The sequence below is a fragment of the Stegostoma tigrinum genome, chromosome 17 (genome assembly GCF_030684315.1).
Source record: "Stegostoma tigrinum isolate sSteTig4 chromosome 17, sSteTig4.hap1, whole genome shotgun sequence".
In the NCBI taxonomy this organism is placed as follows: Eukaryota; Metazoa; Chordata; class Chondrichthyes; order Orectolobiformes; family Stegostomatidae; genus Stegostoma; species Stegostoma tigrinum.
The window spans coordinates 2,919,176-2,945,257 of NC_081370.1; the positions used below are offsets into that span (position 1 = coordinate 2,919,176).

At 43.8% G+C, this 26,082-nt stretch overlaps 1 protein-coding gene across 6 annotated transcripts in view; it reads left to right on the forward strand.

Moving 5' to 3' along the window:
* The window catches only part of LOC125459246 (N-acetyl-beta-glucosaminyl-glycoprotein 4-beta-N-acetylgalactosaminyltransferase 1-like), a 660,984-nt gene that overhangs the window by 246,949 nt on the left and 387,953 nt on the right, over positions 1-26,082 (forward strand). The window contains exon 1 of one of the 6 annotated variants that reach the window (XM_059651892.1): positions 5,345-5,454. The exons of the other annotated variants lie outside the window; for them this stretch is intronic. Coding sequence (XP_059507875.1) covers positions 5,446-5,454 — 9 coding nt within the window. The 5' untranslated portion in view covers positions 5,345-5,445. Of the gene's footprint in view, positions 1-5,344; positions 5,455-26,082 lie in introns of those variants that run through there. 6 annotated transcript variants of the gene reach the window in all.

The window sequence follows — 26,082 nt, forward strand, 5'->3', positions numbered from 1 at the left end:
TCATTTGACTTATTTCTGCAGTGAAGATTGGGATGTTGCAGACAAATATCCATGGCACAGATATTAACTGCTGATATTGAGTTTGATGGAAAAGATTAGGTTGAGACAACAGTATTCTGAGCAGCTTGTTCACAGAATATCACCATTGTTTTTTGGTAAATACATTATTTCTGTTGTATTCCATTGTTCACTGCATGGTCTGCAGGTGATTATTATATAGTTTCACCGGAGACATTCAATGCAGGAGAACTTGCCTTGTGTGTATTGGATACTCGCTGCATTCTGAGCATGTTAAAAATAACACCATTCCTGAACCCCTAAAATACGTTGGATTTATCCAAGTGGCCTGATTTTTTTGGGTCACTTTTGTGTGTTTGAATTTGTCGCTTCGAAAGAAATGATCTGTCCAAACTGAGCTTCTGTCTCTTAAAATTCAAAATAGTTTTGGTGAATTTACTTTTCTTTTTCTGCTGGAAATTTTGTGGCAATGTGTGTCAGCTGAGTTGAAGCAAAGCTGATACTGCTAACCTGTGGCAGTCCTGGATTTAGTGAAGCCCTCGACCTGAAAATGTGTAGCACTCCATGGCCAATGGGATCAATCAATTCTCATCCTCTAAAATTAGTCTCACTTTGTGCAAATCTGACCTAAAACAGTCATCTATTAACCTCTGGAGCTCCTTTATTATGTTTTGCCAGGTAATTTGCAGCTGGCGCTATCTACCCATCACTGGCCTACACAGCAAAATATAACGTGCACATCTGTGATACTCACATCCACTGGTTATATGCATTTCCCACCCTGACCTTTAATAATCCTAATGCAAACTGAGCTGGCAATTGTGTGCAAGTGGCAGAGAAACAAGAGAGTTTTTGAAGGCTTATTGGTTGAGGAGAGTTTCCTCACTGGTATATAACAGGTATCAAGGCTTCAATCAGTCTGACTACAGGGAATAGTGGTGATGAGGGTGGGATTTTACATGTCTGAGCCAGATGTGCTTTCCATGGGGGGTAGAGATGCACAAAACTGAGTAAATAGCCCATTATCTTCATACCCACTCAGATGTAATATGATGGCATGGGTCAGCGCCAATGACAGCAGCGCGCCCACATTGTGTAAATAAATCAGGGTTAAGTGAGCTTGTTAAGAGCTGAATTAACCCCAGCGTTAGCCTGCTCATGCCATACTATGAGCTAGAAGAGCCTGTCCTTTTTGTACACATTTTGAAGAGTCCAGAAAAGAAAGGGAGTACTGTCTCTGGATGGTTCGCTGTGTGCCTTAAGGGACAGTCCTCCAAGAGGTGGTACTAGTCTTTTTTTCCTCGCCAGATGGACTTTAAAACACAGCTATGCAGCCCTTCTCATCCCTGCCCAATGTTCCCTGCTTGCCTGTGGGGTTGGGCTGCCATTGGGCTTACTGCTCGGGACTGGTTACACCCCAACAGGATCCATTCCGGAGATGGGATACTGCTGGGTCTGTTGGAGTCCATTTCCTCCCAGAGAGAGGCTGTGGACCCACACTGAAGCAAGGCTGGCAGGCAATTGCTGCGAGACAGCCTTCTGCTGCCAGTATGCAGTCGAATCGAAGGTTGAGTTGATGACCTCCACACTCTGTGTGAATGTGCCATCTGCACCCACCTCCCTCCGCACCCCCCACCCCCCACCCCAAGCAAAATTCTTCCCGAGTATCGACAAAGGAATATTTAAAGAACATTGATTACAAAGTTATAAGGCTAGCTACGGGAAAGGACACCGAGCAATCAACAACATTTGGAAGAGGGCCAATTTTAGCGGGATGAGATCTGATTTGGCAGTTTAAATTGGAACTAAATATTGGCAGGTATGACTGTAATGGAACACTGGGCTACCTTGAAAGGCTAAGCAAAGTGAGAACTCCCTGAATGTTGAGGGGATCGAGAGTAAGATGAGGCAGGAAAAGGGGTGTGTATGTGATTCAGATGCCAGGTTAAATAAAGGAAGTTCGGAAGGGAAGTGAGAAGAAATGAGAGACCAGGAGAGAGTATATGAAAAGGCTGGCAGCTAACAAGAAGGGGAAGCTAAAAATCTTGTGTTATGAGGTTTTTTTAGGTCAAGGGTAAATGGGTAGAGGGTATTAATGATGTAACTTTGTTATTAGTCCAACAGGTTTATTTGAAAATACAAGCTTTTGCAGCCTCGCTCCTCCTCCAGGTGGTAGTGAGAGAGGTGGCATCAGACACAGATTTTATAAGCCTTCAGGTAAATGTCCACACAGTACACCGCGCACGCCCACACCACACTGTGCATGCGCACCCACACCATGCACGAATCTATGGGGTGAATTTATATTTGCCGATACATCATTTCTTCAGCCAGAGAGTGGTGGGCTCGTGGAATTCATTGCCACGGAGTGCAGAGGAGGCCGGGACATTAGATGCCTTCAAGGCAGAGATTGACAAATTCTTGATCTCACAAGGAATCAAGGGCTATGTGGAGAGTGCAGGGAAGTGGAGTTGAAATGCCCATCAGTCATGATTTAAATGGTGGAGTGGACTCAATGGACCGAATGGCCTTACTTCCGCTCCTATGTCTTATGGTCTTATGGTCTTATCCCAGTTTGTTCAAAAAAACACAATTTATAGACAGTCAGTCAATGGGGCTTTTTACAAGATCCTACTTTAGAAATAAAACCAATCTGAATCCAAACCAAAACACACAGATTTTAAACAACGCCTCACACCTAATATGCACTGTCTGACCTAAAATGTCACCTCTTCATTACCCTGATAAAATCTTTAGTTCTCTCAGGACAGTGGCTTATATGGAATTTGGGATTTCCTTTTCATATTAGTCAATTAGAAACTTCGACCTGAAGATTTACCTTTGTTGAATATGTATGTTGAATACACCCTCATCAGTGGTGTACATTTTGATTGTTTACTTATAAATTCTGTGTCTGATACTACATCCCTCACTAACACCTGAAGAAAGGACTGAGGCTCTGAAAAGTTGTGTTTTCAATCACCCTGTTGGACTATAACCTGGTGCTGTGTGATTTCTGACCTTGTTCACCCAAGTTGAAAACTTGTAACTTGAACACGAATAAAAAGGGGATGATTGTCACAGGACCATAGTGCTTAGCCAACTTGAACCTAAGGTAACAGATGTTTTTATGTGTAAATGGACATCAAAAAGACATTTGTTCCACATTATAGACTTTAGCAAAATTGAATCCCATGGAATAAAGTTCGGCTGGTAACATGGATATAAAATTGGCTGTAGAGAAAACAGAATAGCAGTAGATGGTTGTTTCAAACTGATGGATGGTATATCATTGATTTAGATAAGAATATAGAAAACATGGTTAGTAAGTTTGCAGGTGGTACAGTGGACAGTGAAGAAGGATATCTAAGATTACAAAGAGATCTTGATTCACTTGAGTCAATGGGCTGAAGAGTGGCAGATGGAGTTCAATTTGGATAAATACGAGGCATTGCATTTTTGTAAAACAAACAAAGGCAAGTCTTTTGCATTTAAAAGCAGGGGCCTTGGGGAGTGGTGTGCTGCAGAGAGACCTAGGGGTTCAGGTGCATAAGTCTTCGCAAGTAGCATCACAGGGATACTGGGTGTTTGAGAAGGCGTTTAGCATGCTTGCCTTCATTGCTCAGACCTTTGAGTACAGGAGTTGGGAAGATATGTTGAAGTTGTGCAGGACATTGGTGAAGCCTCTTCTGGAGTATGGCGTCAAGTTCTGGTCTCCCAGTTATCGGAAGGATATTATTAAGCTGGAGAGGGTTCAGAAGAGATTTACCAGGATGTTGCCCAGAAGGGAGGGTTTGAGTTAAAAGGAGAGGTTGGATAGGCTGGGATTTTTTTCACTAGAGCGAAGGAGTTTGACAGGTGGCCTTATAGACGTTTATAAAACAATGAGGGGCATAGATAATGTGAATGGCAGTTGTCTTTTTCTTAGGATGGGGGTATGGCAAGACTGGTGGGCCATGGATTTAAGGTGAAAGGAGAGAGGTTTAAAAAAAACATGAGGGGCAACTATTTTACACAGAGACTGTGGTTCATGTGTGCAGTGAACCTCCAAAGGAAGTACATTTGGGTACAGCTACAGCCTTTTAAAAGACATTTGGATAAGTACATGATTAAGAAATGTTTGGTGGGATATCGGCCAAGCACAGGCAGATGGACTAGTTTAGTTTGGGATTATGGTCAGTATGGAGTGGTTGAATCGAAGGGCTTGTTTCCAAGCTGTATCACTATGTATAAAATTGGCATCCCAGCGTCAGTACACATACCACAGTTTTCCCCCGAAACGCATTAATGAATGAGGCTTGTGTGTGCTCACAATTTCCCAATTTGTAGATCTCTCACGCCTCAAATGTTGTGAACTTTGGGAGGACATATGATATTTTCCAGCAGTAGGTAGACAAGTTTGAGAAATTAAAAAGAGAAGTATAAACGGATATAAACCGAAAGAACCGCGGATGCTGTAAGTCAGGAACAAACACAAAGTTGCTGGAAAAGCTCAGCAGGTCTGGCAGCATTTTTGAATACAAAAACAGAGTTAATGTTTTGGGTCCAGTGACCCTTCCTCAGATCTTTTCTGGGTGTTAACTCTGTTCTTTGCCTTCACAGATGCTGCCAGACCTGCTGAGCTTTTCCAGCAGCTTTGTTTTTGTATGAACGGGTATATTTTGGTGAGAAGGATGGGGAGAGGCAAAGGAAAATTCAGGATGGACTTCTTTATAGGGGTGGGGGAAGAACGGGATCTCAATGTACGTGTGCAAATCGGTGATGGTGACAGGGTGGGGTTAAGAAAGTATTACAGAGTCACGTAGGATGTTACTGTTGCAGTGAGTTAGAACTGAAAAGCTGGGCTGAATTGAACTGTTCTGCAGTTGTACAATTGTGTGAATGACAATGGCGGACACCTCCTCAATGAGGGTGAAACAAGGGGCTGTCTAATCTGTTTGGGAACATTCCATCAGATTGCATTTGCTCTTGTCACAACAGCAGAGGATGCAGTCCCCTCTCCTGCCGAGTCACCACCTGTAATGTCACAGCACTGGCCTCGATGTTTAGCCTGCATCGAAGATCGCACAGACAATACATCCCACAACACTGTTCTTGCTTTCTCTTTCCGATGATCACCCCACCTCCAGCCCTCTTTCCACTCTTAAAACCCACAACCCCACTCTCCCTGCGTGCCCATACTGCCTCTGCTGGCACTCAGTCTCTTCGCAGCCCACAGCTTAGCCCCACCCACTTTCTTCTCCATTCTTTGCCGCTAACTCCGCCAACCCTTCTGGCTTCCAGGAGGGGGCGGCACTGCAGCCTCACAGCGCCAGGGACCCGGGTTCCATTCCACCCACCGGCCACTGTCTGCGTGGAGTTTGCACGTTCTTCCCGTGTCGGTGTGGGTTTCCTCCGGATGCTCCAGTTTCCTCCCACAATCCAAAGATGTGCAGGGTAGGTGGATTGGCCATGCTGAATTGCCCGTCGTGTTCAGGGGTGTGTAGGTTAAGTGGGTTTTGGGACAGTGGAATTGGTTGGGATGGTGTGAGGGTCAGTGTAGGCATGTTGGGCCAAAGGGCGTGTTTCCACACTGTCGGGACTTAGCCCCCGCTCCCTTTGCCAATTTCTCCTTGCTCTCTTCCCTGTTTCCTTCTTTCATCCGTTCCCTTTGCTGCTTTCTGCCATGCCTGTTGCTGTTTTTGTCACTGCCTTCTGCCTGTTGTTCTCTTTGTCAACTACCTCAGTTTTGTTGCTCCTTCCTCCTCTTCACTGATTTGCTCCTCCCTGTCTTCCCCAGCTCCAAACTCACCTGTTCTTCTTCGCCACCTACTGAGGCTTCTTTGCTGCTTCATCCCAAGCCAGCACTGCGTCCTGCCACTCCCTTCACCATGTCCCACTTCCTCTCCTTGCTGTCTTCACTGTTTTCCCCTCCGCAGTCTTCTTCTTTCTCATCCCGTTTCCTGCTCCTCCATGTCTAGGTTGCCCATCCTCTGCCGAAGGAAATAGAGAGTCGGAGGGAATGGCAAGATGGGAGTGAGCTAATGGGAGTGGGAGTGAGCAGGAAATGGCAGAGTGAGTGGCCGGGAGCAACAGTAGGCAGCTGAAAGAGGCAAAGAGAGTAGCAAGACTTTTGGAACAAAGCAAGAGAGTGATGAAGAGAGCAGAGGAAGCAGCAGAGAGGATGGAGGAAGTAGCAAGTAGAAGGAGTAGCGAGGGGCAGGCGGGGGAACAGGAAACAGAGCAGCGAGGAGCAGGCAGGGGGGAGCAGGAGACAGCAGCGAGGAGCAGAGAGAAGAGGAAGAATGAAGAACACATATCGAAGATGAGGATGGGATGTATAGAAGGTGATAGCGTGTGGTTGCTCACTAATGACAGTACGAATGCAGATTAAAGGGGAGAAAAGATGCATGCACCAATTGCCATGGTAAGAGCCCAGCTCCTGTCCAGCTGTAGTTATTACAGAGATTCTGGGCCGTGGTTTCCTGTGAGTGAGTGAGTGAAATTGAAGAAAACATTCCTGGTAGTTTTGGCGAGGTGCCAGGGCCATGTGGAATCGGAGTGTGCGGGATTTCAAAGTATTGGGTGGACCAACCGCTGGACACCTCGCACTCCATAGGGGAGGCTATAAACCTTGGCTTTTTGCTGCTCCCTGTAGTTAACTGGCAGTGCGTCGGTAAGAGCTCAGTCCTTTCTAAAGGTGAAAGCTTATCAGTAGGTGCTGACCTGTTCTGCAACATTTCAAGGCAGAAAAACAATACTAGTTCTTGTATTTGGTTAGCTGCGTTGTGCTTAGTAATTCTTAGAGAAATATTGACACCCAATGGGACCAGGGGTCCCTGGGGCATGTTGGGGAAATCCGCCAACAAAGTCGGGAAGACTGATATTTCCTTGCTGCAAATGCCGGAACAATTAGAAGGCATTTGTAACCCTCGATCAAACAGATTTGAACCCATTACATGGGGTTGCCCCTGCTGTGAATCATTCTCTTATTTTCTGTTCAAATGCCTCACTAATGGCTCCTCGCTGACAAAGGACTCCTGTGAACTGGAATAATTATTGAGCATTGATTGCAGTTTCAATTCTGCCATGTCATTTATACTGTCCGTTTGTCCTCCTGCCTCAAAAGAGATTTAGCAGATGTGTTAATTACACAGTATCGTTGTGCCAGGGCCGCGGGTGTTTTCAGCAGTTTCCCAGTCCGTCCTTCTCCTCCAGGAGTCGGACAATGCAAATTGGAATTAACGATCCAGAAAATTGTACCCCCCCCCTCCTCCTCATCTCGCCTCAGAGGAGAGGCCTCTCTGAACAGGCAAATGAAGAATTTATGTCTGCAAATCACTGGAAAGGATAGTGAGTTTTACATTGGCCTTACTAATTATTTGTTTATTAACAAGATGCAGGTTTTAATTAGGGAAATTTTTATTATAGGTTGGGGTGTGGACAAAACCCTTATGAGGTTACATCTGATAACATACTGATGTGCTTAATGGCAGACTCCTTGCAGAATCTTGAACACATTCATTTAAGCTACATTCCTTTCCTGTATATGCATATGATAGCAGTTCATGGCAGGAAACTGATAAATGATGAGGGCTATAGTTCAGGACACAATCAAAACTTGAACTCATCAGATGTGAGACTGTAGAAATAAGGAAGTGGCTTGGACATGTGTGGGAGGACAGCTGACTGAGATATCTACTAATAGGCTATAATCAGCTGCAAGAGTGGCAATATTTATTAGGTTAGCACAACACGCTTTGAGAGTTACTTCTAAGCGCTTTTTTTTAAAAACAAAAAGTAATAATAATCACAGGTCGCGCTGCTATCCCGTTCCTGACCCCACAATTGCTGTCAGTGCTTCCTGGAGGTGGCCAAGTCGGAGGCAGGCAACATCCGTGGGATAGAGAGGGAAAAGCAGGGTCAACACAGCAGGCCATCAACTATTCCTTGGAGCTATTTGGAAGAAGGCTCTCTAGAATTGAGCCAGACACAGTGGTTCAGTGGCTAGCACTGCTGCTTCGCAGCACTGAGGGTTCCAGGTTCAATTCCAGCTTCGGGTGACTGCCTGTGTGGAGTTTGCACCTTCTCCCCGTGTCTGCATGGGGACCCTATGGGTGCTCTGGATTCCTCCCACAGTCCAAAGGAAAGGGACTTGAGGGGCCAGCTTCATCACGCAGAGGGTGGTGCGTGCATGGAATGAGCTGTCACAGGGAGTGGGGAAGGCTGGTACAATTATAACATTTAAAAGGCATCTGGATGGGCACATGGATAGGGAAATGGGCCAAATGCTGGCAAATGGCACTAGATTAATTAAGGATCACTGGTCGGCATGGATGAGTTGGACCAAAGGGTGTGTTTCCGTGCTGTTCATCTCTGTGACTCTACGCACAGGTTAGGTGGATTGACCATAATGAATTGCCCATAGAGTCCAGGGATGCGTAGGCTAGGTGCGTTAGCCATGGGGCATACAGGGTTACAGGGATAGGGTGAGTCTAGGTGGGAGACTCGTTGGAGGGCCAGTGCAGACTCAATGGGTTAATGGCTTCTTTCTGCACTGTGTAGACAGACATTCCATGACAAATCTATGCCAACCCTGTGTCTCATGCCACAGATGCTGCCAGGCCTGTGGAGTTCCTTTGGTACTTTCTGTTTTGATTTTAGGGGCTAACTCAGGCTGTACAGGACAATTCAGGATGGTACATGGCTTCTCGAGACAGTCAAGCCAATCAGAGATGGATGGTCAGGGAAGGCTATCGTGCTTCTTTCTTTGAGGCACTCTCTGAATGGTTTGGACTTCAGTTAGAAAATAAACAGTTGCCTGGTCAATGGATGGCAGTGGATCATCATTGGCAGCTCCTGATTTGTGCTGTTTTCCTTTTTTATTCACTGCACCTTCATAAAGACCTTTGGTTCTCCTCTTTGGGGACTGGGGTTCAAGGGGTGGGAGTATTTCAGGGCCATCTGCCCAGAGAACCGCACCATTTGCACAGCCATGTTCTTGTGGAGGACTTGAACCCAGGGCCCCTGGGGTAGAGGTAGGGTCACTACCACCGTGTCAAAAAAGCCTGCTCCAGTGGGTAAGTACGAACTTCTCTGTTCATTAACCCAGGCACTGGCAAGCTGCCTCCTGGGCTCGGATCGAAATTTCCTCTCGCTCCGCCTTGCAGCCAACCTCTGCATGGCATCAGCGAGATCCCAGCAATTGAGCTCGCCCTCTGTAGAGCTCCGACAAACAATTTGGCATTGCGAGGGCAAGTCGGCTCCTCCAAAATGTTTTCAAATGAAGGAATTTTATTTTAATGCAACAGGCCAAGGAACATTCTGAACTATTTCTCATATTATAGCGAAGCACAGAATATACTGCACTGAGTTGCTGACTAGCTGCAACCCGATATTCAGACTTTTTACAAAATACTTGGTCCGTTTGCATCCTTTGGACAGGCCTGTTCCCATTCATCCTGGTGCTGTTAATGTTATTGCTGCAGACTTTGCTTGTTTATCATCAGAAGTCCAAGGTAGAGTTGTATCTCATTGCACAGTGAAGGTTGACAAGCAGGGAAGTGCAGTTCTGGGTGTGTGAAGTCCAACAGAGGTAAATTGACTTCAAAAAAGTTAGAAATCATCTCTCAAGCAATGAAAATGCTCTCTCTGAAGAGGTGCTGTGAGCTGTGAACTCTCACCCAGGCGGTGTTGTAGATAGTCAGTTCCTTTCTTTAAAAGGCTTCCCCGTCCATCTGCTTCAGAGAGTGCTGATGATTCCTGGTTGATCCTGGCGAGTTTTTTTTTAAATTTCAGCATTTATTCCCAACCTTTAATTACTACCCATACTGCCCAGAGGGTAATTAAGAGTCAACCACATTGCTGTGGGTCTGCAGTCATGCATAGGCCAGGCCAGGTAAAGTGAGCAAGTTCCTTTCCTAAAGGACATTCGTGGACAACCAACGATGGTCATCATTAGGCTTTTAATTCCAGTGGTTTATTGAATTCAGGTTTATGGGATTCAAGCCCAGATCATGAGAACATTGGCTGAGTCTTTACATTGATAGTCTCGTGATAATGCCAGTAGACCATCAGCTCCACCAGTTCCAAGTAACTTGAGAAATCCATGCATGGGCTATTAAAACCAGAATTTTGGGTTAAACCCTGAGTTAATTCAGAATTTAACTATTTAAATAACTTACTCAACAGCTGTACTCACCTGCAAACTTGCATGGGCCTTCTCCTCATCCACAGGAAAAAAAAATACGTGAACCCAGAGATCCCCTGAATAAGTAAATGGGTGTATTGGCAGAGGGTATGACCATGAGGTGGAAGAGCAGAAATAGAGCATTCAGCCCATCAACTCTGCTTTGTCATTTAGTGAGGTTATAGCTGATCTGATAATACTCAACTCCACTTTTCTACCTTTTTCTCCATAACCATGCCTGACTGATCGGAAATATGTCCACTTCGGCCTTGAATATGCTTAATGAACCAACCTCTGTGGCCCTATGCAGTAAAGAATTCCACAAATTCATTACCTTTTAGAGTGCAACGACCTCCTCATCTCTGCCTTAGATTTGCAACCACTTCTTCTGAGATTATGCCCCCTGGTTCAAGACTCTCCCGCAAGGGGAAAAAGCCTGTCAAGTCCGCTGTGAATCTTCTATGTTTCAGTAAAGTTACCTTTCATTTTTTCTAATCTCCAAGCTGTACAGGCCCAAACTACTCAACCTCTTCTCATCAGACAGCTCCTGTATATGTGGTGACAGCCTGTGAACCTTCTCTGGACTGCTTCCTATGCCAGTCTGTTTCTCCATAGATAATGTGGTCAAAAGTGTTTGCAGTATTCCAGCTGTGGTTTGACCTGTACTTCGTATAATTTTAACAAAATATCCCTATTTTTATAAACCTTCCTTTTGAAATAAATGCTAACTTGGCATTTGCTTTCCTTATTACCTGCTGAACTTGTATGCTAGCTTTTTTGTGATTTATCTATGAGGACTCAAATCTCTGTGCACCACCTTAATGAAGTCTTTTTCATTTAAGTAATATCCAGCTCTTCCATACTTCCTACCACAGTGCAGGTCATCATATTTTACCACATTATATTCTATCTGACAGGGTTTTGCCTACTTAAACTGTTTCTGTCCAACTATAACCCCTTTGAGTCATCCCTACTACTTGCTTTCACATCTGTTTCTGAATCCTCTGCAAACTTGGCTAAAGTACCTCCTCCAAATCATTAATACATGTAGATTCTAAATAATTGTGGCCTTTGACCCCTGTTGCATTCCACTAATACAGATGACCAACTAGAAAGTGCCACCTTATTTTCAGTTCTCTGTCTTCTATTCGTTAGCTAACTGTCTACCCATCCTAATGCATTACATCTAACTCCACATCTCCCCTTGTATCTAACCTGCTTCATTAAATCCTCAAAGAATTCCAGTCGGTCTGATCTGATGTTCCATTTGTGAAGCTATGCTGATCATATGACATATTTCCAAATGCTTTCCTGATGTATCCTTTGTAGTAGACTCTAACATCTTCCCAATGACCGACATTAAGCTCACTGGCTTATAGTTAGAGATCGTAGGAACTGCAGATGCTGGAGAATCTGAGATAACAAGTTGTAGCGCTGGATGAACACAGCAGTCCGGGCAGCATCAGAGGAGCAGGAAAGCTGACGTTTCGGTTCTGGACCCTTCTTCAGAAATGGGTGGAGGGGAAGGGGTGTCTGAAATAAATAGAGGAGGAGGCGGTCATAGAAGTGGAGCGGATAAGTGGAGAGAAGACGGACAGGCCAAGGTGACGGGGATGAAGCCGGTAAAGGTGAGTGGAGGTAGGGAATTGGGATGGGGGTTGGTCAGTGAGGAGGGAAGAGCAGATAGGTAGGAGAAAAGACGGGCAGGTCAAGGAGGCGGGAATAAGCTGGGCTAGTCTTGGGATGAGGTTGAGGGTGGGGAGGTTTTGAAGCTTGTGAAGTCCACATTGAGACCACTGGCCTGCAGGGCCCCCAAGCGGAATATGAGATGCTGTTCCTCCAGTCTTTGGGTGGCATCGTTGTGGCACTGCAGGAAGCCCAGGATGGACATGTCGCTGTGGGATTGGGAGGGGGAGTTGAAGTGGTTCGCGACTGGGAGGTGTGATCATTTGACACGAACCGAGCGTAGGTGCTTCACAAAGTGGTCTCCAAGCCTCTGCTTGGTTTCCCTGATATACAGGAGACCACATCAGGAACAGCAGATACAATATACCACGTTAGTGGATGGGCAGGTAAACATCTATTTAATGTGGAAGGTTTTCTTGGGGCCTGTGATGGGGGAGGCGTAGGGCCAAGCATAGCACTTTCTGCAGTTGCAGGGAAAAGTGTAGGGGTGATGGGGCTTGTGGGAAGTGTGGAGCGGAAGAGGGAGCCACGGAGAGAGTGGTCCCTCCAGAAGGCAGAGAAACAAGGACCGCAATTTAAAAGACTGCAATGTCCCCTCCACAGTGGTCGAAAACACCCTCAACTGCATCTCTCGCGTTTCCCGCAACTCATCCCTCACACCCCCTCCCCGCTATAACAACAAAAACAGAATTCCCCTCGTCCTCATGTATCAGCCCATTAACGCCCGGATCCAATGCATCACCCTCCACCACCTGCAATCTGATCCCACTACCAACAATATACTCCCTTCCCCACCCTTATCCGCTTTCCCGAGGAACCACTCTCTCCGTGACTCCCTTGTCCACTCCACACTCCCCACCAGCACGTCCCCCTCCCACCCCGAAACTTTTCCCTACTCACCTCATCCCCGCCTCCTTGACCTGCCCACCTTCCCTCCCACCTAACCACTGTTCCCTCCTCAATGACCGAGCCCCATCCCAACTCCCTACCTACATGCACCTTTACTGGCTTTATCCCCGCCTGTCTTCTCTCCACTTATCTACTCCATTATCCACCTTCAATCTCCGCCTCCCCTTCTCACTATTAATTTCACAGGCCCCTCGCCCTCCCCCATTTCTGAATAAGGTTCCAGACCCGAAACGTCAGCTTTCCTGTGCCCGTGATGCTGCCTGGCCTGCTGTGTTCCTCCAGCTCTGCACCTGGCTTACAGTTAGCTTTTATTATTGTCTCTGTCCCTGCTTTGATTTAGAAGGCTATATTGACAGTTTTCTAATCATCTGGGATTGTCCAAAATCGAACCCACTACCAGCACCCCCACCACCTCTGTGTCTCTTTTGTTAAAATTTCACATACTTTATTCAAAGCCTGTGTTTATTGATGAATGCAATGTGCATGGATTGACTTCCTTGAAAGGTCTCAGGATTGTTGAGAGAGTAGGATTGGCCTTTGCTCATGCAGTGCTCCATCAGTCACAGTGTTTTGGGACCTCTTCAAGTTTAGCTAGGTGAGATGCAAGTCTTTTGCAAGCTTCCAAACAAATATAAAGAAAGAAGGCACTCAGGGAGGCGCCCCATTAGTTGGATGACCAATCTGTCCCTGAACAACCTTGGCTCAAAATGTTACTCTTTCTCAGAGTGGGTTGTCAATGGCTCTGCTGTATGCACCAGCTTTGTGGGCTGCTGGGATGAGCTGGGCGCTAAAAAGAGTTAATAGTGGTCTGTTTTGAGACTCCAATAGGTCACAGGAGCAACCGACTTAAACAGCCTAGTGCCCTGCAATATCACTTGATCTGCAGCAGACATTCCTTATACAAAATACACCAGCCTTTGTCGCAGTTGGCAACATCCATGCCTCTGAGTCAGAATGTTGTGTATTCAGGACAAATGCTGGGGATTTGCGCCCTGGTGAATGCTCTGAAAGCAGCACTATGGCATGCTGCACTGCTGAAGCTACAGATTTTCAGATGAGATTTTGAACTGTTGGTCCTGTTTGGTAGATGCCAAATATTCCATGGTATCATTCCACAATGTCTTCCTGGTGACCTGGCCAAAATTTGCTCCTCACTTAACATAATTTAACATAAAAACCCTCGTGGTCATCATTTTGTTGGTGTTTCTGTGGTTTTGCTGCGCAAAGATTATCTACTGTATTTCGCTACGTTAAATCAGTGACTACATTGCGGAAGTGCTTCATTCGTTGTGAAGCAGTTTGGGCAATCTTGTGGTCGTGAAAGGTGTTATAAAAATATAATTCCTTTTGTTTATTGTCTTTTGACAGGGTGGGAGCTGCTAAAAACAGTTCTCACTCGTGTGAGTTCTGATTTCAAAGCTCAATATTCATAATTTTCCACAGATCTGCCAAGGTCTAAATGAAATTGTCTATGGCTTCTCCTGGAAGGTGAACTCTTCTGAATCTGCCTTGTTCACAAACTTTATTTATTCTCAAATTGAAGTAACTGTCAAAAGCTTTGAGAAGATCTTTAAAAGTGGTTGGACACTCTTTGGTTTGTTAGTTAGCAGCACCATCTATAATCAGACCCGCTGAAGATGATTCTGTATTAACTATGCGAGCTTCAGTCTTTGTGTTTAACTGTGAGGCAATGTTATACTTAAGAACTGTCACCTTTGTGAAATCCATTCTCACATTCGGTTGGGCTTCTGTCCTTGAATCGGCCAGAAAATGTTCGATCTTTATCCATACCTTCACAATGTGCTAATTAATCTTATTACTACAAAGATATTGCAAGTATTCATCATTTCAGTATTGCTTTCAGTTTGCTGTTTGCAATCTTGAATTCACCAATGGTGATCAGTATGGAATGTCCGGAGGGTTTGTGAGACCCTGCAGTCTTTCCTTTATTTGCTCATCAGGATGCTGTCTAACCTGCTGTGCTTTTCCAGCTCCACACCTTTTCCATTTATGTTCTGTATTTCTGAAATAGGGGATTGAAATCTTCAACCTGGATGTAGTAAGTTACTGCTATCAGGCTTTTAAAACTTGACTCTTTGCAGTGCTGTCTCACTTTACTACTTGATTTCTCTGTCATTTTCAGGGATTTCCTAACTTTAAAAAAAAATGGGTACACGCGTCTTCTGAGGCTTTCCTGCCTTTGGTATCCAGGGTGAAGTTTCCCAACCTCTTCCCGTGTGTAAAACAAAAAAAAAGTTTACCCTCTTTTCACAGTCCAAAACCCCAAGCATTTATTTTAAAAATTTGTGTGGAGAAATGACGTCTGGCTGCAGCCATTTTAAACCTTGCTGCTGAAATTGCAGCTTAATTACTGAATAATGGTCCTTATGAATCCTTAACTTGTTTTGACTCTTCTTCTGCAAGACTTATTCACTAGGTTGCTTTAAATTTCCTCAATTATAACGTATATAATTTGATACTGTATAAATTCTGTAGACTTATCTGAATTTGTTTTCTGGCTGAATATCAATGGTAGCAAGGCTCATTGGGAGAGGTGTGAAGTCTGTTTGATAATCCTTTGCTTTACCTTTCTGATCTTTGTACTCTTTTTCATAATGTTATTCCTTTTCTCCTAGAGGTTCCTAATTTTACCCCCGATACCCTTTGCTTCCTTCAGAGCCTCTTCCACGAAGCCCTTTGTAAATCTGAAGCATGCCCGTTTAATCTTCTCTCTTCCTATCTGTAATCTTGCAAAGGCTATTTCTTACCAGCTTCTGAGTAAAGTTTTGCCTTTGGCGTAGTGAGTTTGCTGTTTTGATGTAACCATGGTTGCCATTGTTTCTCTTTGTTAGTCACATTTTGGCTGCTGACTGACTATCGGTCTCTTCTTAAAGTGGTGGTACTCATAGTGATAATTGGTTAAATCTTCTACATTTCCTTGTCACAGTGAACATCAGATCTGAACCACAGTTATCATGCGGCATGTTCCTGGAGGTGGTACTCTTCACCTCTCATAGTCGTTGGTGCTAGGCAAGGGTGGTTTGAAGTATCTCGCTGCTACCAATCTTCTGTTCCTTTGCTTTGTGTTGGGCCTATCTCAGGATTAGGGTTAGGATTAGTGAGAAGTTGCATAACCATAGAGTATCTGCAGAAGACAGACTGTTCTTAAATAACAAGAAGATTTATGGCATGACTACAGTAAGTACAATAACATTTGATTTGGCATTATTAAGAAGACTATAGGAGCGGTTACAGATATGCCTGTCCCCTCTGCAAGCTAGAGTACAGCTGTTTGTCTGTGTCCACACACTGTGTCCTGTGACATTAGCATAATGGGTTGAATCAATGTTACAGGAATGTGAGCACCTTCAGAACAATTGTTTTTGTACAACCTGCAAGTCAATCTGATACTGGAAGGAATTGCAAGCATTAGAAATTCAGAGGCAAGATTTATTGCCAATTAATCTTGATGTTTTGGAGAACATATTGACAAAGGGGAAATAATGACTGGTGTTCCTACAATGATCACTTTGGATAGATTGTAGTTGAGACACAGCAGAGACAGCATCGAATTTGGAAGGATGTATTACAACTGTGTTTAATTATTCAGAGCAGTTAATTAAATATCTACAGGCTATGATATATGATATCCCTTATAATTAAATGCAGATTTTGGTATCTTAGCAGAGCTGCTTTAATTCTTCCTGTGAGTAGATGGAAGTGTTTCACACATACTCTTAACCACCCTCACTTGAACTTGATTTCTCAGTTCGTCAATGACAGGGCCCTATCACTTCTGACACTGCTCATAACTCAGAGGCAGCAAGAAGGGGCTGCAAAGTCAAGTGAGTGCTGCCAGTATCCCTTTGCAAGTTATTCTTAAGCATGTTGCAAAGGTTGAAGAGTCCTCTATGACGGGATGAAGCTTCTCTCTCAGTTTTGGGGTTTGCCCGATGCAAATTTTACAGTCCTGTAATACACTGTCCAACAGTTCAGAGTTACTGACAGTTTTTACCATATAATTTATTATGTTCCAGGTGCTCAGCTAGTTCCTATGAGCAAACAACTGAACTTTTGGTAGCCTCTTCATAGCTGAGGGTTTGTAACGAAGAAGGTGCACTGCACCGGATCAGCAGTTAACCAAACTTCAGCACGTGCAGTGTTTTCAGGTGTGTGGATAATGTGCACTCCTGTTGTGTGGGTTGTATGAGAGTACAGATTATAATGGGGGCTTGTCAGGCAGTACTTGCATGGTTTGAGTGCATTTATAACCAGCCTAATTAACTGGCACAGCAGTCAGCTGCGATCAACCTTGCAATGACCTGACTGTCAGAACTAGCTATCAGAACACAATGAAATTCTCAGGCTCTCGATTCGCAGTCTGCTGTGTGCGTTGCAAGCTAGACTAAGATAAAGCATGGTTATTAGCGAAAAAGGTATGACAAGTAAAGGTTCAGGGTAGCTCAGCAACATAGCACATTGATGTAACAAATACAAGGGGCAGTGGTAAAAATGGAAGGGTTGACTATCGAATGCAAGGTTTCTGATTGCTATCGGCATGTCACTGCTAGGAGAAATTGAGTATATGTTTACTTATGTCCCTTTTCTATTTCTTGTAACTATATATGTAAAAAAAAACAAACAGGCAAGTTAGGGAAAGTTTTAGTTGAGATATTAAAGCAGGACCCTGTCTCCCCTCTAGCGTTAATTCCATTGTACAATTTTTCACTTAATGTTGCTGATCTTCTGGTTAATATTTACCTTTCAACCAATGTGATCCCTTCTGTGAGTGTGCAAGTTGACTGCTCTGTTTCTTAACAATTGAGATCACATTGTGAAAGTTCATTGGCAGCAAAATATTTGAATTTCCTGAGAAAGTGCGATAGCAATGTAAATGTTTCGAATGCGTTTTCTTTGCCGTGCACTAGTCCACTGAGCTGCGTTTATACCTCTGGTTACCGGGGGACGAGAGTTCTACGCCACAAAAACAAAAATAGAAATTGCTGGAAGACCTCAGCAGAAATCTGGCGGAAGTCAGAGTTAACATTTCAGGTCAAGTGACCCTTCCTCTGAAGAGTTCTGAGGAAAGGTAACTCGATCTGAAATGGTAACTCTGACTTCTCTCCACAGATGTTGCCAGAACCGTTGAGCTTTTCTGGCAATTTCTGTCTTTGTTTCTGATTTACAGCATCAGCAATTCTTCTGGTTTTTACCCCTGAAATGTGACTCACCAATCTGGCCAACCTAGGCCGAGATTGGGAGGCATCCCTCCAACAGGTATATCATCAAGCACACAGTGTGCACAAGGCGGTGTGCTATTGACTGGAAACCTAGGGAGGCGTGAATTTCTGAGCAGAAATGGGGAAGTGGGGTGCCATGTTCTTAAAGCTCAGCTCTATCAAGAGTGCCTCAAGGACAAGACCTCCCACGCTCAATGCAAGAACAATCCCACAGTCTGTGTCCCCATCATTCATACCACACATACCACTTCTGTTTCTCTTTAACTTCATTGATTTCTTCCCTGTCTATTAATACTACAATCTCAGTCAAGTAAAAACCGCGTTAAAATTTTGCAGAATTAGTGGGAAGTGAATGATTTGGGAGACACAGATAAATGTTCAGAAATGGAAAATCTAAACTATGTGAATCAAGATTGTTATTGAAAAGGTTTGAAATTGATGCTGCAGTTAAAACCTGAAGTACTTGGAGTCCATGTTTCTCAGATTAGAGGACTCTCTACTTTGTCTTAATGGTGCTAATGTGTGTGGGATTTCCATCGATGTGGTTAACACCCTTTAAAATGGCCTGATAACTTCTGAAGGCATCAGGAGTCCATCATTATAGCAATCGTTTTGTAAAAGAATTCTGCCACTCTCATGCCAGGGCTGTTTGGGATGTGCAAATACTACACACTGCCTCTGTAGAAACATAAAAACATGGGTGATCATCCAACTCACTAGCCTAATTCTGCTTTTGCCCCATAACCTTTGACCCCATTCGTGCTAAGTGCGATATCTAGTCACCTCTTGAATATATTCAATGTTTTGGCATCAACTATTTCCAGTGGTGGTGAATTCCACAGGCTCACCACTCTTTAGGAGAAGAAATGTCTCCTCATCTCCATCCTAAATGGTCTACCCTGAATCCTCAGACGGTGACTCCTGGTTCTGGACACACCCACCATTGGGAACATCTCCCCCCGTCTAGTCCCGTTAGAATTTTAGAAGTCTCTATGAGAACCCCCCCACCCAATAACCTGAACTCCAGTGAAAGCAATCCTAACCTAGTCAATCTCTCCTCGTACGTCAGACCCGCCATCCCCAGAATCAGCCTGGTAAACCTTCACTGCACTCCCTCGAGAGCAACAGCATCCTTCCTCAGAAAAGGAGACCAAAACTGCTCACAATACTCCAGGTGTGGTCTCACCAAGGCCTGTACAATGCAACGACATCCCTGCTCCTGTGCTCAAAACCTCTCACAATGAAGGCCATTTACCTTCTTTACTGCCTGCTGTACCTGCATGCTTACCTTCAGTGACTGGTACACAAGGACATCCAGGTCCTGTTGCAGACTCCCCTCTCAAATTTACAGCCATTCAGGTAGTAATCTGCCTCCTTGTTTTTGATTCCAAAGTGAATACCCTCACATTTATCCAAATTATACTGCGTCTGCCATTGATTTGATTGTCAACTCACCCAACCTATTGAGATCATGCTGAAGGATCTCTGCGTCATCATCACAGTTCACCCTCCCACCTAACTTGGTATAGAACATAGAACGTAGAACAATACAATGCAGAATAGGCCTTTTGTCCCTCGATGATGCACCAACCTGTGAACTAATCTAAGCCCATTTCCCCACACTGTCACTATCATCAGCAAACTTTGAGATGTTGCATTTTGTTCCCTCATCCAAATCATTAATATATGTTGTGACCCCAGCATCGCTCCCTGTTGCACCCCAGTAGTTACTACCTGCCTATTTGAAAAGGACCAGTTAATTCCTGCGCTTTGCTTCCTCTCTGCCAACCAGCTTCCTATCCATCTCAATACACTTCTCCCAATTCCATGTGCTTTAATCTTGCATAATAATCTCTCATCTGGAACTTTGTCAAATGCTTTCTGAAAATCCAAATATATTACATCAACTAGCTCCTCCTCGTCAACTCTTCTGGTTACATAGAATTCCAACAGATTTGTCAGGCATGATTTCTCTTTCATTAATCCATGCTGACTGTGTCTGATCCTGTCACTGCTTTCTAAATCCTCTGCTATAAAGTTGTTGACAATGGATTTGAGAATATTTCCCACTACCGATGTTATGCTTACTTATCTGTAATTCCCTGTTTTCTCTCTTCCTCCGTTTTTGAATATTGAAGTGACATTAGCCACCCTCCAATTAGCAGGGACTGTTTCACTGTTGATGGACTCCTGGAAGATGACCACCAATGCATCCACTATTTCTAGAGCCACTTCATTAAGTACTGTAGGCTGTAGATTATCAAGCCCTGGGGATTTATCAGCCTTCAGTCCCATCAATTTTCCTAGCACCATTTTCTGTACTAATATTGATACCCATCAATTCTTCCCTTTCATGAAACCTTGCATTCTTCAACATTTCTTGTGTCTGATTGTGTCCTCTTTTGTGAAGACAGAAGCAAAGTATGTATTCAGTTGTTCAGCTATTTCTTTGTCTCCCATTATACATTCCGCCATTTCTGTCTATGGGGAACCTACATTTGTCCTCATCAATCTCTTTTTCTTAATGTACCTTTTGAAACTCAGTGTCAGGATTTATGTTTCTTGCAGGCTCACTTTCGTACTGTATTTCTCCCTTCTTATCCAATCCCTTGGTCCTTCTTTGCTGAATTCTATACCGCTCCCAATCCTCAGACATATTATTTTTCTTGGCCAATCTGTATACTTATTCCTTGAATTGGATAATATCTCTAATTTCCTTTGTAAACCATGGATTGGCCCTCATACCCGTTTTGCTTTTGTGCCAGACAGGAATATACAGTTGTTGTTGTTCCCCCTTGCGCTCCTTGAATGTTTGCCATTGCCTTTCTACCTTCATCCATTTAAGTAACTCTCTCCAATCTTTCAAGGCCAACTTAAGCCTCATATTTTCATAGTTTCCTTTATTAAGATTCAGCACCCTAGTCTCTGAATCAACTACCTCACTCTCCATCCTAATTCAAAAAAAATCTATCATGTTATGGTTACTCTTCCCCAACAGGTCTCACACTGCTAGACTGGCAATGTTTCCCTCCCCATTACACAGCACCTAGTCTAAGATGGCCTGCTCTCTGGTGATTCCTCCACATTGGCCAGGAAAACCGTCCCATATACACTCCAGGAATTCCTCCTTTACAGCATTGCAGTTAAGTTGATTTGCCTAATCTATGTGCAGGTTAAAATCACCCATGATCACCAATATTCCCTTTCATGTGCATTTCTAATGTCCTGTTTAATGCCATTCCCACATCACCATTGCAGTTTTGGGGTCTATATATGACACACACTAATTTTTTTTGGCCCCTTGGTAATTCCCCGCTCTACCCATACACACTCCACATTGTCAGAGCTAATATCCTTTCTCGTTATGTTATTCTCATTATGTTCTTAGGTTATGTAAATATTGCTGTGGAATCTTACTAATCATCATTATCTCAATAAGGTGGAGAGAAACAAGGTTGATTGGAGGTTGCTATGACACACTGGGTTAATTTGAGACTGAAAGTTCATAGAAATGTCAACAAAGCTTCATGAAAGGAGACTGAAGCTTTACAGATTTACTCCTGTTTGTCTTGGTCCACTTGATTAGTGTGGTGAAGGAAGCTGCTTGGGGACCTGTATCATCCAAGAAACTTTAGATGACCTCCTTCATAGAAGCAATTGGAAAAGTGATGTTTTTGGTTCAGTAGGGAGTTTATTTAGCAGTAAGAAATGGGAGGTAGGTACATTTAGAATTTAATTGAGTTGGGCAACAGTGACTAGTGAAGCTTTTGTTATCTCTGCTATTTACCATACATTAATAATTCCAGTCAGGGAATTAGAGTCATACAGCATGGAAACAGAACCTTCAGTCCAACCAGTCCATGCCGAACTTAATCCCAAACTGAACTGGTCCCGCCTGCCTGCTCCTGGCCCATATCCGTCCAAACCTTTCCTATCCATGCACTCGTCTAAGTGTCTTTTAAATGTTCTAACTGTGCCTACATCCACCACTTCCTCAGGAAGCTCATTCCACATGAGAACCACACACTGTGTCAAAAATAATTGCCCCTCATGTCTTTTTTAAATTTCTTTCCTCTCACCTTAAAAATATGCCCTGTAGTCTTGAAATACCCTACCCTAGGGGGGAAAAAACAACTATCTCTACCCCTAGAGATAATGGGAACTGCAGATGCTGGAGATTCCAAGATAATAAAATGTGACGCTGGATGAACACAGCAGGCCAAGCAGCATCTCAGGAGCACAATTGTGCTCCTGAGATGCTGCTTGGCCTGCTGTGTTCATCCAGCCTCACATTTTATTATCTCTACCCCTAATGACTTTATAAACCTCTAAACGGCCACTTCTCAATCTCCTATGCTCCGGCCTAAAAAGACCCAGCCTAACCAACCTTTCTTTATAACTGAAACATTCCATACCCTGCAACATCCTGGTAAATCTCTTCTGAACCCTCTACAGCTTAATAATATCCTTCCTATAACAGGGCAATTAGAACTGGACACAGTATTCCAGAAGAGGCCTCACCAATGTCCTGTACAACCTCAACATAACGCCCCAACTCCTACACTTAATGTGAAAGAGAGTGAGTGATAAGCCTCAGTGATTTTTCCAGATGCAAAATGTGTGTATTTAGTGAAGTGATACCGATGTTATCAAAGAAGCAGAGAATGTGTAAATTTGTGCTTGGCTTACTGCGCCCAGTTTTGACCAATTGCAGTGAAGTGAAATGTAAGAGGCAAAGAAAGAATAAGAAATAAAATTTTGATGCATAAAGTTGAGCATAGCAAAAATTGAGATGAAAGGCATATCTGAAGTTTCTTTTTTAAATATGGAGCATTCAAAATGGATCACTGGACCATCATTTGGACTGGGCTTAATAAGCTTAAAAACCATAAAATGGCTATAAACTCATTAAATAAGAAGCAGCACAGGATTTAAAACATTCAATGTTTTAAAAATTCTGGCACTGTATGAATTTATGGGTTAAACTGTCATGAAAAGTTGAACGTGGAATTCCTTGATCATAATGTGAGTTGGAAGCATTGCTTCGACAGCTTAGGTGTTAAAATACTTAGAACAAGGGTGAACTGGTGCCTGTGTAGAGTGTAGCATTGGCAGATAAATAAAATGAATGTAATAATCTTTTACTTGTTTATAACTTGTTCCACTGAGTGCAGAAATTTTCACTTTGAAATGGCTGTGTTTGGAAGTCATTTTCTATTGTCACTTAAAGCCATGTATGAGGAATGTTCTTTATTGCTGGCTTCTGCTGTTTGCTTCCTCTGTGTTCACTGCTGTGTAAGATTTTGCTGCTCACAATGGCAGTAAGATTCCATTTGCTGTCTGATGAAAGCGAAGGCAGGCAGCTAAATTTGTCTGGAATATTTATATCAATTTAGCCTGACAACCACATCTTCAATCTTGCTTGGTTTATCTTGTGTCCAGAAATGTAGGCAGTAAACATCAAATCAGATTAATGTGCATAGCAAGTTTGCTCTGATTGTTGGGAAGAGTGAGCTGCTTTACTAGTGTGTTATGCATAGTTTGCTGAACAGAGGTCTCTGGGGAGAGAAGATGGGCTGATAGTCCAATTCGAGCCTCTACCACTCAGTCTGGAAAGATACCTGTGTTTATTGTAAGCCAGGGGTATCAGTCTACTCAAAGATCCACAGCAGAGAAGGGTGCAGCCTCACAGTTTAGCAATTAGCTGGGGCGACATGGTCAGGAGTAGGCGGTGACTTGGAGGTGTTTCATTTCCCTGTGCTCCTCGGGTGCTCTCCCTCTAAGGGTTCCTGCTTTCTCTGTACTTTGCTCTTCCCCAAGAATAAGCTCTTTCAAGCTGTGACTCCCTCAGTGCTGTGCTTCTCTAGTGCTCACCTTACAGTTTCTCTGTGCTCCCTACTAGTTTCAGCCTCCTCTCAGCTCCAGCCTGCTCCGTGCTCCATGCCAAAGCAGACTATCCAGTGAAAAGCAGTCACACCCAGATGACCCAGCGTGATTGGATAGAGTGGAGAGGGAGAAGTTGTTCCCAGTTGTAAATCAGGGGGCAGCGTTTCAAAATGTTGTGCAGAATGAGAAAACGTTTCTCACACGCAGTGTGAAGTTAGGGTCTGGAATGCACTGCCTGGAAAAGTGGTGGAGGCAGATTCAATTGATGACTTCAAGGAGACATTTGATGATTCTACTTAAATAACCCAAGTGCAGGGTCGAGATGAACAGGCCGGCGATCGGCCTTAAATCAAAATGCTGAGAGAGCCAGTGCAGACATAATGGGCCATATGACCACCTTCTGCAGAGGACCAACTCTTGGATCCAATGATCTGCTGATCCCTCAACAATGCACTTGGAGAAACACTGTTAGAGTCATCTCCCTTGTGCTCCCATCGCGTTCACCAGTCTTAAAGCAAGTTTGTGAACTTGCCATTTGGGAAATCAGTGCAAGATTTCAGAGCAGTGGGGTGTGGCAGAATTAGAACAAGTTACATTTATATAGTGCCTTTAGCATAGTGTATTGTTCCTCGGCTCTTCATGGCCCTATGATCAAACAATGTTTGATGCTGGGCCACATAACGAGATGTCAAGATAGATCAGGGAGACTTTATGGATAATCTTAAAGGCAGAGAGAGGTGGAATAGTTTATGGAGGAGTTACAAATCCTATGCCTCTTGAAACATAGTGAAATGTTTTATGCAACACAACCCTGAATGTCTCAGAATATGCAGATTCTCCAAAGAAACTATTGTGCCAATGCTTTTGCTCAGCATCATTGCCAGATCTCAACTGTTTCTCCACTTAGCTAAGAAATAGGGGGCTACCCTTTAACAGTGAGCATACAACAACTGGTTCACCTTGAGGGGCTCTTCATCACCATGCTCCATCGGATGTCGTCCTCCCTGCAGAATCTTTCTCTTAATTTTCTACCAGATTCTGTAGCCTGAGTAACCCTCCCCTCGTGCTTCTAGGAACTGCAGGCTAGCTGTACATCTGGCAGCTGATCCCTGCCACTGTGCATGCAACCAGTCAAGGACACATTTTGCTCAGGGCAACAGACCACAATCCTATTGAGCAGCAGGCAGCGTGAGGTTTGTGTGTTGCTTGCCATAACTTAATCCCTCTCCTGTTAACAGGCCTAATTCACTGTTTTGCCCCCTAATCCAAAGGTCCTGCAATTTACTGAGTGGTGCAAGAAATGAATCCTGAATTGGATTTTTTGAACAACTCTTTTTTTTAAAAGCATTTGTGCCACAAGTAACTTGCTGGATGCTTTAGCTTTTCAATTGACTTCCAACTGAAGGTAATTTTAGGGTTGTGCCATATTCCTTGGCAGTGTTGTTGGCACTGGTCAAAGTCTCTGGTGTGTTTTGCCAGCAGTAAGCTCATGGTTTGGACCTCGACTCAATACCATCTACATCAATGACTGACTTCCATGAGGAGAAATGCATAATGTGTAATTAAGAAATTGATGTTTATGCATCATCTCTCATGATCAGAAAATGTCCCAACCAATTAAACAATTTAGAAGTATAGTTTTTTTGCCATTTTTGTATGTTGCAACAACCTATTTGTGCACAGGAAAGCACACAAAAAGCTATGTGATAATGATCAGATATTTGATTTGTGTGATGTTGATTAATTGGATAAATTTTGGCCAGCTCACTGGGGAGTAGTGCATCCTCCACGCCCTTCTTCTGAATATTGCCACAAGATTGTTTCCAAAATAACTCCACAGAGGCCTGCATCCTGTCACCAAGTCACTGTTTATTTAGACGTGGAAAGTTCTTGACACTGATATATCTCTTCCTCAGAGCCACCTCTCAGAGTGACAGAATGTCTGACGCTCCTGCTTATAATCTGTTAGCCAGGGCTCCCTCTTTGGACTACTGTAGGGATTCTATGACTCAGAGGTGAGCATATTAATTAGTGGCATTTTGGGAGCAGAAGCCCTGGACTCTGCAATAGAGCTGAATAGGGGATGGAATCATCTCTGGTTGCAGTACCGTTTTGTTTTGGAGAGGGGGAGTGCCAGTGGGGAAAATTAATAAGCACATTATACTGCATGGTGGG